General features: G+C 44.1%; 1 protein-coding gene across 3 annotated transcripts in view; it reads right to left on the bottom strand.

Moving 5' to 3' along the window:
* BRD1 (bromodomain containing 1) overlaps window positions 1-16,294 on the bottom strand; it is a 536,782-nt gene that overhangs the window by 379,453 nt on the left and 141,035 nt on the right. For all 3 annotated transcript variants that reach the window (XM_086967297.1, XM_086967299.1, XM_086967303.1), the window contains exon 5: window positions 5,773-5,901. In XM_086967297.1, the coding sequence (XP_086823423.1) occupies window positions 5,773-5,901 (129 nt within the window). The remainder of the gene's footprint in view (window positions 1-5,772; window positions 5,902-16,294) is intronic.

The following is a 16,294-nucleotide window of genomic DNA, read 5'->3' on the forward strand; positions in this document are numbered from 1 at the left end:
AACATGTTTATTGTTGCCCAAATCAATGGTACTCATTTTATCAACCTCAGATGGATGAAAGGCTGAGTGGACCCGCCAGGATTTGAAGCTGGACACATTAGTGCACTGAGCCACCAGACTCTTATACCGCAATTCAGACTGTTCCCAGCCCCTGAAGCTATAAGAATGGCTTGGGTGAGATGTAGTATTTTTCAATGCACATTGAATTAATAAACAACTGTTTACCACACACACATAAATACACACAACCACACCTAACCACACACACAAACACACACACGCACAACCACACGCACAACCACACGCACAACCACACGCACAACCACACGCACAACCACACACACAACCACACAGACAAACACACACACACACAACCACACAGCATCAGTGCAAATTTCTACAGGCACACACACCACCAGCCATCAGTGCACACATCAATTGTTAACACATCCACAATTAACTATTGTAGCAATCGCAGTATGGCGCACTTTACTTTTAAACATATTCATCTAAAGCGCAGCATGCCACCATTTCTACAGAAATAAATAAAAAATGTTGTGGCCTACAATTTATAGACTTTTGTTGCAGTTGGTGTTGCAATATTTAGCAATGCCAATAGCTCAAACTTAATTAACCAGAGACCTATTGCATTGTAAATGCTTTTTTTTAATATGTGTTGGCTTTGAAAATATATAAATTAATAGCATTGTTATTCACAAAGCCAATTGCTTACACTTTCCTAATGCGAGTCCTATTGGCTATGGCAATGCTTGTTCGTAGCAAGCAAGGACAGTGCTGCTGTGGTGCTCCTGAGTGCTGTTGTGGTGCCCCCGAGTGCTGTGGTGGTGCCCCTGAGTGCTGTGGTGGTGCCCCTGAGAGCTGTGGTGGTGCCCCCGAGTGATGTGGTGGTGCCCCCGAGTGATGGAAGGTGGAGTTGGAGGTTTTACTTTAAAGTGTCTTATGTATACAAGGTTTCTGAAAAGCAAGCTACAAAAAAGGCGGGGTATCAGCGAGATTTGTGTAAGTAAATGGAGAGGGAGTGAGAGATTTGGAAGAGAGATTGAAAGAGGCAGAAACGTGGAGAAGAAAAGAGAGCGAAGGGAGAGCGTGCAAAAGGAGACTTGGTCGAGAAAAGGATAGGAAAGAGGGGGTGTCAAGCGAGAGCAGAAAAGAGTGAGACATAGAGACCAGAGGAAAGAAGAAGAAAGGAGGGCATCGAAAAGGAAACAAATCTGGAGGAAATGGCTGGAAAAGAAGATAAGAGGGAGGAGCGAAAATTAAGGAAAAGAGATAGAGACCCAGGGAAACAAAAGGGAAGCAACGGAGTTTGTCAAGGAAAAAAGTGGAAAAGTGAGGTGGTAAAAGCCTATTAATGAGGGGAAAGCGAAGGATGTAAGCGCGAGTGTTACATCGCGTTTTTTACATATAATTTAAGCTCGGACACTTGTAGAAGCAGCCGAGGGCAAGAGACTACCCGCTGGTAAAAAAAAAAAAGCCTGTTAATGAGGGGAAAGAGAAGGATGTAAGCGCAAGCCTTTGAAGTCTGATGCAAGGCAAATGGTGGTTTGTGACGTGGCTGGTGTGGCTGGGGAGCGGGAGGCATTTCTTTGAAGTCTGATGCCGAGGCTCGGGGAGCAAATGCCAAGCGTGCGCACGTCGCATATGCACTGTCCAGAATCCGCATTCAAAAGCCCCTTGGTAAGCTTTCATGGAGCAGCTCTCTATATCTCTCGCATAGCGATTGCTTACGCAATACGCTAGGCGAGACCTAAAAACTCCATCTGGGCAGCCAAAAAAGAAAACCAGCAAATGGAAATCAAGCAAATGTTAGTTATAAAACTAGTGGTAAGCAAGGGGTGGAATGCGTTCCAAATGAAGTCGCTAGCAAACCAGGGGGTATATGTATGAATATCCCTGTTTGCGATTCTCAAATAGCGTTTTTTTTAATCGCGATTTGAGAATGGCAAAAAGGGATGTATGTAAAAAAAAAATTTTTTTTTTTTTTTAAAAACGCATTTTTTTGCCATTTCTTAGTATTCCATAACTGCGATTAGCAAATTGCAACATTGCAATTAAGGAATACTTTCCCATTCATTTCTATGGGCCAGGAGGAATGAATGGGAAGTCATTCTCAATTTGCGATTTGCAATTTGAGAATCGCTAATTGAGAATAATTTCAAGGGTGTCATAAGGACACCCTGATGCACCCCTGAAATGAACATGTGTGCGCGTATGGCGCACATACATGCCCTAAGGGCGTATATGTGCGCCACATGGCACCTTCACAAATGCCAAAAAGTGTTTTTGTGAAAGCAATCGCAAATTACCACCAAAGTTGGTGATAATTTGCGATTTCTTAAGGTGAAATCGCAAAACTTAAGTGCTTCTTCCATAGCATTTAAGGAATCGTATTTTGCGATTCCTTAAATTCTTACGCGCAGTTAAGATATCGCAAATTTTGCGATTCCTTAATTTTGCGATGCGAATTTCCTCATACATACCATTTTCCGAATTTTTTGTCGCAAACGCTGCTTTTTTGCGAATCGCAGCATTTGCGACTAAAAATTCTATAGATACATATGCCCCCAGATCACTTGGTTGTCTGGTAAGCTTCGATCTAAAAATGTGGTTGATTATTGTTTTGAGCTCATAAGTTCCCTTGGGGCTAAGTGTGCACTTTGGAATTACTGTGCTTTTTGAAAGTGTGTTAAATTGAACCTCAATACTCTGTACCGCTAGTGATGATTATTCATTCTAGAAACTCTATAGTTTGTCATTGGCCTGGCATAAAGATAATCTAGGAGTTGTGCTTGCTGCGAGCAGTGTGCTCTGAATGTTTCTGCTGGCTTAATAGGGTTTATATAAGACTTTCCAGTACATCGCCTCGTCGCCTTCAGTATGTTTTGTAAATGGGAGATGACAAAGTCTTTAATGTATTAAGCAACATCTATAGTTCAGAGTAGATCTAAACTGTGAATGCACCAGATACAGCAATCAACTCTAACTTATATTAATAATGAAATGTGATCAGATGATCCTAGAGTAGAGAGTTAAAAAGATTGAAATGAAAACACTTGTAACACAAAAATCTCATGCTCCAAATGACATTTCTCCTCCTCTGACCTCCAAAAGAACCATGCATGTGTAAAGCCAACAGCTTGCGACTTTTGCTTTGCCAGTGTCTTTTAGTTAAGCTACACAATATTGGCTCAATGCTGTATTTTATAGTCTGTTTGAACTTCCAATAATGCAAGTGTGTTCACAATTACGTGGGCACTTTTTAAAAACGTTATCTGTCCGAGATGGAACGGTTAATGAAAATAACATTAAAGAAAGTTAAGTAGTGCAAAAGCGCTTTTAATGAAGATGAGCCAGCAGCAATGGTCGTACACGTAAAAAAAATTAAAAAAATACAGATGGGTCTTGGGAAGCAACGGGGATCAAGATGGTGAGGTGGGTCCACACTCGAAGAATATGCACATGTGTAAGAAAGCAACATAGAGAGAAGCACACAAAGGGGAGCCCAACACAGGCAGGGGGGGAAGCACACGGACAAAAATGAGAGCAACTCGTAGTCCTTTCAGTCATGCCTCACTGTAGCTGTACAACATAACCTGGCTAAAACCCATTAACGGAGCCAATAACTATTTTGCGCTGATTCACTACCCATCTAACAAGAAGACATTTCCTCCCCTTCTCTTTTCCGCCTTCATTACCTGTCTTCTTCCCCAGCGCCTACCCCCCTCCCCCGAATCTTTCCCCTTGCCTGCTTTTCCCCTTACGTATTTGTGCTTATTGTTTATTTCGACCTTACAAGTAACTATGTTGCCATGCTCTAATAACTGTGTAACCTCTGTAACGATGTAACCTGTAACTATGATCTGATGCTCATGTAAAGCGCTCTGATACCTCCGGGTCTAGCCAGCGCTATATAAAACCTTTACAATAAATAAATAAAACAGTCTTCAAAATTCCCTGCTTTTCCACTGTTTAGTAAAGTGTAGTAGGGAGCTCGGTTTCATCACCAATTGTGATAAACAGCATGGAACGTCTAGGAGCTCTAATACTACATGAAAAGATCGAGAATTTCAGCATGAGTGTGTGCAGAGAAGCGCACATTGTCACTCGATTAATTTCTGACATCAATTGACAAGCATACGTATTCAGCACTGGGCTCCTTCAGTAAGGTTACCAGATCACCTGGCTAGCAAGAATCACAAGCTTTAATACTGGGTTTTCGTTAAACAACTTAATGGATTCTCAGATTATGGCTCACTTCAGTGAAGGGTAACTGAACTGACCCACCTCAAAATAGCGATTTAATTTTTCTTGTTTTAATAAAAAAAAAAAGAATAATTATAGCGGAGTAAAGAAAGGCAAAACAAGAAAAGATACCAAGCGATACAGTATGCCACCTCGAGGTAAGAAGAAAAGAAGCCATGTACACAAAATTTAAAAAAGAAATACTCTGTATAGCCACAAAACATGAAGCTATGTCTATATCAAGCAAATGGAACATGTGTGAAGCTAAGTTAATTCGTGAAGTTACAATGACTGCTAAAGGAAAAGCCCAGAATTGGAGCACCGCGTCCCATTGGTGACATGGGAGTCATCAGGTAACTTTATCAGAAAACCACGTATTTATCCTACAAATGGGGTACAGCGCAGCTTCAGATGATAGAGCATTAGGGGGTACTCCAAGTCCTTTCCATTCACTAGCCAAAAACTGAAAGCGGAAAGTGTTTCTTTTCCCATGTGCAAATAAAGAGGTGTTGTTTCTTGCCAATATAGACACAGTGTTTTCCAGAAAAAATACGTGATTACCACAGCTGCAAGAGGGTAAACATGCTGAAAAAAGGTTAAATTGCAAAGCAAATTCTGGCCGGGGACAAACTGCTGAAGGAAGAGTGTTCCAGAGGTGAAAGGAAGCCATGTCCCCTTCGAAAAAGAATTCGCGGAGGGACACTAAACTGAATAAATCAGTGCTTGGTTCGTACTCCACAGAGCAAACAGGAAGTGATGCCAAGGCTCATGCTGGCTAATTATGAGGTAAGAAGAATGACAAGGCGACAAATGGTAAGCAATGGGCGGGCTGCAAGCCTCTTATTGTATACTGTAGGGTGTCTCAAGCAAGAGCGCAAGCTGCTCACATAGGCTCGACCCTAAAACAAGCAGGATACTTAAAAGCGGGCGCAAAATGAAATGAAAAGCTGCCGCAAAATTAAAATTAAAAGCGCCCGGGAAATGCTCTTGGCAGTGCGGGGCGGGGGGCGCATTCCTTTGAAGTGTGAAGCAGGGGGGGGTCTGATGCAATTATGCGAGGCAGGCGGTTGAGGAGCAAATGGCAAGCGCGTGCACGGGCACATGCACTCGGCACAATCCGCCTGGTTTAGCTTTCGTGTTTCATCTCTATATGTCTCGACATCTGCAATGCCAGAGGCATTGGCAGAGGTCGAGACCTAAAAAGTACAAATTCTACAGGAAATCTTCAAGACAATTTTGATAAGTCTTTAAGCGTACACAATACTATTTTGAAAGCATTTACAGGCTATAAAGTGATATAAATTAACATTTTCTTTGAAAGAACTTGGTTATTATAAAATATGCTTTAATTTTGCAGTTGCGAGCATATTTTTTCAAATAGTACTACAATGTCATGATATCAAACTAAGGGTTTCTTTTTTTTTTTAAAGGAAATAATCAACTTTATAGTGAGACACCAAACAAAACCCAAATTGTGTTAAGCATTACACAACTGATAAAATCCAGTACCTCTGTCAGATTTACTGGCTGGGCAAATATGCTACCAATGTCTTTTTCCTGCACTTGATCGATGACAGTCCGCAGCAACACTGTAAATGGAGTTAAGTGAAGCTCCATGGCAAGTTCTTCAAATTTGACCTGACGAAATGCAAAGACAACATGAGAATCAATTATTACCTTAACTTTCAACATTAAATGCACAGACTCCAGTTTCCTACTAGTACAATCAACTCATAACCACAAGCTGAAACTGCTTAAAGTCAGCAGTGCAAAGGCCTCCCGGGTTTGAAAAGATGGTCAAGCACACAAACTTTAGTTGAAAATGTAACCATTAACAAGTGTTCTGTTGAAGAATAATGTTACATACCGGTAACTGCAGTTCTCGGTCATTGGTATCTTTCATACACTCACATGTTTGAATCACTCACTGCCAACATGCTGGGAGTCTTATGGTGATTATGCATTAGGAGTAAAGTCAAATATCCCTAGAAATACTCTGAAAACAGTCTAGCCTTAAAAGGGCAAACGCATCAACTGAAAAGATCTGAAGTCCAAACACTGAGATGAGACACTGAACTTTACTCCCTCCGCCCAGAAGCCCATCATGCGTTAATTTTCTACTGCAACTATTGGCAGATAGCAAAGAAGAAACTGTTTCTTGCCTGTAACTCCAGTTCTCTAGAAATGTAATCTCCATTGAAGTCATAAGCACTAAATAGCCCCATGTACGGGGACCCGGAGCACTTTTTCAAAGTATATCTTCTTAAGTGTACATGTTACCCTTCCTTCAGGAAGGCCTGCAGAGTCACTTAAAAAAGAAAAAGTTTATGCAGTCTGTAGGAATAGGCTACAATGGCCCATATCTTCATCTTGTACTTAAAAAAGGGGCCAGGAGTTTTGCATATGTACATAATGTCAGGATGTTTTTACAAAACAGCAGAAATCTCTTTCCCAAACCCTTTTTTAATAGATTATAGAGATGAAGGCGAGCAGTACAGTGTAGCCCCATAGGCTGCCATTATAGGAGTTAAAAATAGAGGCTGTGCCTTTAAGAACCCAGGGACCAGCAGAATCCCATCATGCTCAGCAGGTGGCAGTTGTTTCAGTTTGTTTTGGGGCAAATGAGTGATGATATTTGGGTCCCATGTTTACCTATGTCCACTCTACTGGGGAGGGTTGCTTTTGACTTCAATGGAGATTCTCCTACGAGAGAACTGGAGTTACAGGTAAGGAACTATCCCTTCTCTCGTAGGGGATATCCATTGATACTCATAAGCACAGAATAGAGTAGTAGTAATACTTGATAAACAATTCAATCTGCGGATGTCACAAGTCTTATCACGATAAAACACCAAGACACAGCTCACATCTAGAGAATGAAGTGTTCTTGCAGCTGGAGTAGAGGAATTATGAAAGAATGGTGGTAATGAGATCTGATTAATGTGGAAATCTGAAATAACCCTAAGGAGGAATTTCGGGTGAGTCCTAATGACCACTTTGTTAGAGTGAAAGACTGTGTATGGTTCATGAAAACATAATGCTTGGAACTCGCTAATCCTGCACCAGATGCGATCGCTACGAGGATAGAGGTTTTCCATGAAAGATGTTGAAGGGATTCCTTGTGAACTGTCTCAAAAGGGTCCTGCATAAACTGCGGAAGGACTACGTTGAGTTCCCAGCAAGGTGAGGAATGCCTAATGAGAGGAAAAACCTTCTTCAACCCTTCTAAAAATTATTCGCCACAGGCATTTTGGAAAGTTTATGAAGGACATTTTCTATAGGCAGTAAGGGTTGCCAAGTGAACCTTTATAGAAGAGACCTGCAAGCAAGATTTTGCCAAATATAGTAGGTATGGAAGAAGGAAAATTCTACTTAGCGGTATGCATCTGTTCTTGGCATGTAGAACTGCAAAGTTCTACACTCTGCATTAGATCGCCACCTGGTGTTGGGCTCGGATGATTGCATGTTGTTGTCGTCTTGGAAGAAGTCTTTTGTAGTCACGAGATAGGTGACTCCTCCCTTGGACGAGTGCGCATGGGCATCGGCTCCATCCTTAGATTGTTTTTCGCCATGATGGGAAATGATGGAGTCAGTAGAAATAAAGAAGGGATGTCCATGCCTGTACATCTAAGTAAGATAGAACTGGAACAGATACAGGTCCCGGGGAGGTGGGTGGGCGTGTGAGACTCTGCAGCTCTACATGACAAGAACAGATGCATACTGGTAAGTAGCATTTTCAGTTTGAGGCATATGAGATGCAGATCTCACACTGAGCATCGATTATACAGCAGTGTCTCCCCTAGCGGTGGTCACCTGTATCTGCTGCATTAGTTTGAAAAAGAGTTTTGAGGACAGCTTGGCCTACTGCAGCTTGCTGCTCGACTGGCACATCAACACAATAGTGTTTAGTGAAGGTATGTGTTGTAGACCATGTTGCTGCCTTACAGATGTCTTCTATTGGAATGTTCCCTAAGAAAGCCATAGAGGCTCCTAGTTTGCATGTGGAGTGTGCTTTAAGAGGAACTGTTAATGTATGTTTTGCTTTTTGATAGCATATTTGTATACATTTTACAATCCTCCTTGCAATCCCAGCTTTAAAGATGGGGTTGCCTTTATGTGGTGGCGAGAAAGCTACAATCGTTTTGTATTGCGAAATGTTTTGGTCCTGTCAATGTAATAGAGAAGGGCTCTTTTCACATCTAGGGTGTGTACAGCTCTTTCTGCTACTGAGTCTACGTTTTGAAAAAACACTGGCAACTCTACTGATTGGTTTAAATGAGATGGAGTAATGACTTTAGGAAGTAATTTGTTCTTAGGACCACTGGAAATGGTTCTTTTATAGTGAATGCTTGAATCTCACTCACTCTCCTAAGAGAGGTAATAACAATAAGAAAAGCTGTTTTGCATATGAGGAATTGTAGTTCACATTTGTGTAAAGGTTCAAAAGGGGGTCCCATGACCTTGTAAGATCTATGTTTAGGTTCCACACTGGTGAGGGTGGTAACCTAGGAGGAATGATCCTTCCATAAATGCTTTAATTGCAGGTACTCTAAATAATGACAGATGCTGTCTATTCTGTAGGTACGCAGCAATGGCTGCAAGGTGTAGCCGTATAGATGAGTATGCTAGATTACATCTTTGTAAGTATAGAAGATAGCAGATGATATCCTGGATGGAAGCATCCAGGGGATCAATTTCATTATTTGCACAATAAATGGCAAATCTTTTACATGTTGCTGCATAGCAAGCTCTAGTAGTAGGTCTCCTAGCTTCTTTAATGATATTCATACAGTCTAGTAGCAGGTTAAGATAACCAAACTCTAAGACCTCAGGAGCCAGATCGCCAGATTCAGTTGACTTGGATCTGGGTGTCTGATGTCTCCATGGTTCTGCGTTATCATGGATGGTGTCAGCCACAGTCTTTGGTGTGGAACTATAGAGAGTTCTAGCAGCATTGTGAACCATGGTTGGCGTGCCCATGTGGGAGCTACAAAGATCATTTTGAGATACTGTTGTCTTAGCTTGCGCACTACTAGTGGTATTAGTGGGAGTGGCGGAAAAGCGTACGCAAATCTGCCTGAGCAGTTCATCCATATCGCATTGCCCCCTGGACAGCGGGTGTGGGAACCTGGCGACAAAGATTGGACATTTTGCGTTTTCTTGTGTGGCAAACAGATCTATGTCTGGGTGACCCCACTTGTGAAAGAATGGTAGAAGAACTTGCGGATGTAGTTCACATTCGTGAATTTGTTGTGTCTGCCGACTTAACAGATCTGCAATCTGATTGTGAACCCCTGGAAGGTGTTCTGCTAGTAGATATATGTTTTGTGGAATGGCCTATCTCTAAATGTTCTGTGCTAGCTGGGAGAGTTGCAGAGAATATGTGCCTCTTTGTTTTTGAATGTAGTACATGGCTGTCATGTTCTCTGTTCGGATCAGGACAGCTTTGTTCTGTACATGTACCTGAAAGGACTTCAGTGCTAGGGATATTGCTAGCAGCTCCAGGTGATTGATGTGGCGCACTTTTTGTTGAGTGGTCCATTTTCCTTGAGTTGTATGGTTTAGGAGATGGGCTCCCAATCCTGTCAGGGATGCATCTGTTGTAAGTACTATTTGTGGAACAGGGTCGAGGAACTGCTGCCCTTTGGACAAGTTGTTGGTGTTCCACCACTGCAGAGAGCAACGTGTGCGGTCTTCTACCAACACCAGGTCTGTAAGTTGTCCTTGAGCCTGGTTCCACTGATGTGCTAGACATACTTGCAATGGCGTATTTGTAGTCTTGCATATGGTACAATAAAAATGCAAGATGCCATCATGCCTATCAGTTGCATGAATACTGGCTGGGAGAGAGTGTTGGTCTTGAAACCTTGTGATTAAGGCTTGAATGCTCTGTATTCTGGCTGGACTGGGATAAGCTAGAACTGTAGACGTGTTTATTGTAGCCTCTAGGTATTGATGTACACGAGAGGGCTGGATATGCGACTTGGTGTAGTTGATTGTAAACCCCAAGTTGTGCAATGTCTGAATTGTCTGAGATGTGTGTTGGACCCACTGGTTGAATGACTTGGCTTTTATGAGCCATTAATCCAGGTATGGGAAGACATGGATGTGTTGCCTTCTGAGATGTGCTGCTACTACTGCTAGGCACTTTGTAAACACTCTTGGTGCAGTTGTGACCCCGAATGGAAGGACTTTGAACGGATAGTGTTGTCCTTCTAGTACAAACCTTAGACACTTCTTGTGAGAAGGATGTATGCGAATGTGGAAGTGGGCGTCCTTGAGATCTAGAGTAGTAAGGATATCGCCTTGTTGCATCAATGGGAGCACTTGTTGTAAAGTGATCATATGAAAATTATCTGAGTGTATATACAGATTGAGGGGCCTGAGGTCTAGAATTGGTCTTAGTGTCCTGTCCTTCTTGTGTATTAGGAAGTACAGCGAGTAAACCCCTGTTCCTTGATGTTGTAATGGGACTATTTCTATTGCGTCCTTTTGAAGCAATGAAAGAACCTCTTGTTTGAGCAGCGTACATGTTCTGTAGACTTTGGACGCTGTCTGGGTGGTATATGTGGAGGGGTAGCTGTAAGTTCTAGGTAGTACCTATACTGGATAATCGGTCTTACCCATTTGTCTGTGGTGATGGAATTAGAGACAGGTAGGAACTGTGTTAGTCTCCCCCTACAGGAGTGGAATGCTGTTGGGGGAGCGGAAGTAAGTCACTGTTTTGTGATTGGAGAGGTTCGATTGTTGTTATTGCCTCGACCTCTACCCTTGTTGTCATTGCCTCTGTAGCCTCCGCTAAAATACCCCCTATTGGAGAATGTTTGCGAATTGCTTTTAAAGGAAGCTGAATTGTGTGCTCCAACTTCTTTGGAGCCTCCTCTATGAAAGGAGTGACGAAAGGAGACTCTTTTTTGAGGTGACTGCAAAGCTCCCATAGGTTTGGCAGTATCAGTGTCCTTTTTAATTTTTTCAAGCGCTGTGTCTACAGCTGGGCTAAAAAGCTGATGTTGGATAAATGGCTGATTTAATATGGTGGTTTGCACCTCTTGCTTAAATCCTGAAATGCGTAGCCATGTCTAAGGAGGACACTAGTGTTTATTGCTCTAGAAGCAGTGTCTGCTGCATCAAGTGCGCACTTGAAAGAAGCATTAGAAATTAACTTTCCTTCTTGGATAAGGTCATTAGCTTGTGCCTTATATTGGTCAGGTAGATGCTGTAAGAGTGTTTCTAGCTTATCATAATGAGCCCTGTCTTATCTTGTGAGGAGGGCTTGTGTATTAGCTATGCGCCATGTGTTTCTTGCTTGGGCAGCTATTCTTTTACCTGAAGCGTATATCATCTTTGACTCTTTATCAGGCGATGGCGCTTCACCTGATGTTTGGGTGTTTGTTAGTTTTCTTGCGTTTGAAACAACAAGGGAATCTAAAGGCAGTTGTCCCTTAATGTAGGCAGTATCTCCAGGAGCAGGCCTATATTTCTTTTCTATCCTGGGGATTATGATCCTAGCACGTACAGGATCTTTAAACACTTCTGGTGCATGCTTAATATCCCCTTTGATCATAGGTAATATCTGAACTGACTTTTGGGATTGCTCAAAAGTGTCTAGTAGGAAATCTTCTTCTGTCTCATCTGAGTGCCTTGTGACCCCATGATGGATGGCAGCTCTATTGATTAAGTGTCCAAACCCAATATTATCTTCTGGAGGTGATGGTTCGGATGGGTATGTGTATGGATCAGGGATATCTGGTACATCTGATGTGACACCTGGTGGGATTGGGTACTCCCAGTCAGGTGGATCGGTTGGGTAGGTAAAAGGGTCATTCGGGTCGTCTCCTACCCCCATAATGTCATCATCACCACTGTTATGAGGAGGTGTATGTTGTGGTGAAAAATGAGTAGGAGAATTTTGAGGAGGTGAAGGAAGAGGAGGTGGAATAGAGGGAGGTATAGGAGAAGAAGGGTGCATAGGTGATGTTGCACAGTCCTTTTTTACAGGCACTTGAGGTGGAGGTGCTTTATCTAACTTCCTCTTCCTGTAGGTAGAGACATGTTCTGTTTTTGGATCAATATAGATCTTTTTCTGTGTAGGATCAGGGTGAAAAAGCTCTTCTTCAGGAACTGCTTTCAGTGCCGATTTTTTCGGTTCCGAGCGTGGTTGTTTCTTTTCTTTGTCCTTAGCCTTAGGAGTTGTGGCAGAGTGCTTTGGCGTAGGTTTTGGCTCCGAAGACCTTGGCTTTGGAGCCGAAGCTGGTTTCGTGAGCTTGGAAGCATCGAAAACAGGCTTTATTATGTTCAGAGCCGGGCTGTCTCTCGAAGTCGACGTTTCGGAGTTGTTTTCGGAACCGGGACTTCTTTCGGTTTCGGTGCCGAGGGAGCTGGTGTTATCGGCACATGCGGTTTTCTAGGTCCCGAGCTACCGGAAGGCTTTTGTATTTTCTTCAGAGCCGGGCTCGAAGGCGGGGATTCTGAAGTCGTTTTTCGGTCTCGACTGGGCCCCGGAGGCGGAGTGTTGACCTTTGCCTTTGATTTAGGTGTTGAGGTTGGGGCAGGGGCAGTAGTACTCAAGCGTTGACCCGAAGATATGGAGTCATCAGAGTCATCTGCCTCAGATACGATTTGGAGATCTTCAGAATCTTCTTCGGGGACATCTGGACCCTCGTCGAAGATGTCGTCTGGTTCCGGAGCTGATCTCTGCATGATGTGTCGGCAGGCCCTTCGATCTCGAACGATCTTCTTGGATCGAAAGGAAGCGCAGGCTGGACAGCTGGACTCGTCGTGTTCAGGTGATAAGCACAGGTTAAAGACCTTGTGATGGTCATTGTGCGGGAATTTTGCTTCACACTGGGAGCATTTCTTGAGGGCGTCCTTTCCATGAGCTGTAGGCCTCACTGTGTGGATAGGCCCAACGGCCCGCGTCGGCGACCGGAATCGAGCTGATAAGATTGAGTCGATGGTTCTTGATGTCGAAAGTTGTTTAGAAGAGTTTAAGTATTTTTTTGACGCGTCAAACTACTTAGAAAGTAGGTTTCGAACCGGAGTGGAAAAGTTGCATCTGAACCCAGTGGCGGAAAAAAACAATCTAAGGATGGAGTCGATGCCCATGCGCCTATCGTTCAAGGGAGGCCTCACCTATCTCGTGACTACAAAGACTTCTTCCAAGACGACACCAACATGCAATCATTTTCTGACTGAGTGTGTACTTCAAATGCTTTACACTGTCCTCTGATACTGCCTTACTGCTCGACCAAGCTACCACTTTAGAGAGTAAGGTTCCATCTAACCTCTGCCAAACCTCTGGGGACTGCTGGACTCTGTGCACACTGTACCTTACTTTGGTGCAGTGTTTACAGAGCCACTTACAGCTTGGAATGACACAGTAATGCTTGTTGAACATGTATGGAGTAGACCAGGTAGCTGCCGTGCAGATGTCAGCTAAAGGGATGTTATCTAAGTAAGTGATAAAGAGGTACCTTTTCTGCAGGTAGAATGGGGTCTTGGAGAGACAGGGAAAGGTCTTTTGGCTTTGGCTTAACAGGTCTGTATACACTGACCAACCAGTGTGCTATTCCTGCTTTAGAAGGAGTATGGCCCTTGTGTGGTTTGGAAAAAGATACAAAGACCTGCTGTCTTACGGAAGAGTAGTGTCCTGTCAATAAATACATGAGGACCCTTTTGATATCTAGTGTTTGCAGAGCCCTTTCCGCCACAGACTCTGTATGTGGGAAGAACACTGGGGGCCTGATTCACAAAGGTAAAGTTCCACCTTTGTGTAACTTTACTATTTTTTGCAATTCACAGAGGAATGTTACGGCTGAACAAGTTACTTACCTTCGGTAACGCTTTTTCTGGTAGATACAGTATCTGCCTGTGGATTCCTCACCTTGTGAATATCCCCCTTGCGCCAGCAACGTTCGGAAAATTCTTTGTAGCACGCCGGCGTGGACGACGTCATAGGAGCACGGCATTGCGCGCGACTCCGTCTGACGTCACCGAATCCTCATAAGGCCCACGTCGGCGTGATGACGTCAGTTCCGCCTTTTTTTCCGTGCCTTCGAGGCACCCGAACGGACCAACAAATATACATATATATACAATGTACACAGTACACGCAATTCAAAAACCGCACAAAAAGTGCGTGGCAAAAGTATTAAATACTAGAAATATAAATACATAAATACATAAGTACATAAACCCAGGTATAGCAGAGCGGACAACGGGGAGGCGGGTGGGCATGTGAGGAATCCACAGGCAGACACTGTATCTACCAAAAAAAGTGTTACCGAAGGTAAGTAACTTGTTCTTCTGATAGATACATCTGCCTTGTGGATTCCTCACCTTGTGAATAGAGTCCCACAGCAGTCCCCACTCCCGGAGGAGGGTGTCCACTCCGCTATACCAGGAAATCTTGGAGGACAGAGCGCGCAAAGTGGCCGTCCCTCCTCACCTCAGCATCCAAGCAGTAGTGCTTCGCAAAAGTGTGGAGGGAGGCCTATGTCGCAGCTCTGCAAATGTCCTCAACAGGAACACCTCTAGACAAAGCAGATGGTGCAGACTTCGCTCTAGTTGAATGAGCTCTAATACCCTCAGGAGGGTCCTTACCCGCCAGAGAGTAGCAAATCTTGAGGCACAGGATAATCCACCTGGAAAGTGTGCGCTTGTGCACCGCTCTGCCCTTCTTGCAGCCAGCAAAACCCACGAAGAGCTGATCGTCAACACGATAGTCTTTAGTCCTATCAAGATAGAAAATAACTGCTCTCTTTGGGTCCAAGCAATGAAGCCTCTCCTCCTCCTTGGAAGGGTGTGGGGGAGGATAAAAGGTAGGAAGGGTAATGGATTGTCCTAGATGGAAGGGAGTTACCACCTTAGGCAGATAAGCAGCCCTGGTCCTGAGAACCATTCTTTCAGCATGAATGGACAAGAACGGGGGCTTGGAACTAAGAGCCTGAAGCTCACTTACCCTCCTTGCCGAGGTAATTGCAACCAAGAAGACCGTTTTAAAAGAAAGAAGCCTCATGGGACACTTGTGCAAGGGTTCAAACGGAGAACCCATCAAATAAGTTAACACAAGATTCAAGTCCCAATGAAGAACAACAAACGGAGAAGGAGGGAACTTATTAGTAAGACCCTTCAAAAATCTTAACACCACTGGAGACTTAAAAAGAGAGGGCTGATCCGGCAAACAGAGAAATGCCGACAAGGCTGAAAGATACCCCTTGACCGTGGCAACAGCAAATCCTTGCCGTGCCAGAGAAAGAGCAAACTGCAAAATGTCAGACAAATGAGCCTTCAAAGGGTCAACATCCCTCTCCCTACACCAAGAGACAAACTTAGACCACCTATACGAATAGATGGACTTGGTGGAGTCACGCCCGGCAGAAAGAATGACATCCACCACATCGTGAGGGAGAGAAAAGGAATTCAAGTTGCCCCGTTCAATCTCCAGGCATGAAGGTGTAATGTCTGGAGGTGGGGGTGTAGAACTTGCCCCTCCATCTGAGAGAGGAGGTCTGCCCTGAGAGGAAGACGGAGCGGCGGGTGAGAGGAGAGGTGGAGAAGGTCCGAGTACCACACCCTTCTTGGCCAATCCGGGGCGACCAATATGACTTGGGCCCGGTCCTGGCGAATCTTCCTCAGAACACGAGGAATCAAGGGTATGGGGGGAAACGCGTAAAGGAGCTGATCTCCCCAACTCAACTGAAACGCGTCCCCCAAAGCTCCTTGCATCGGATACTGGAGACTGCAGAATGACAGGCAGTGAGCATTCTCACAAGTGGCAAACAGGTCCACCCGAGGAGATCCCCACATCTGAAAGATGTCGTGAACAACCTCCGGGTGAAGCCTCCACTCGTGGTCGGCAGAGAACTGCCGACTGAGAACGTCTGCACGAACGTTCAGCACACCGGCCAGATGATTTGCAATCAGTCAAATCTGATGGTTCTGAACCCAGGACGCAATCAGTCAAATCTGATGGTTCTGAACCCAGGACCAGAGACGCAGAGCCTCTCTGCAGAGACACTGCGACCCCACT

The sequence above is a fragment of the Lissotriton vulgaris genome, chromosome 1_1, assembly GCF_964263255.1.
Source record: "Lissotriton vulgaris chromosome 1_1, aLisVul1.2, whole genome shotgun sequence".
NCBI lineage: Eukaryota > Metazoa > Chordata > Amphibia > Caudata > Salamandridae > Lissotriton > Lissotriton vulgaris.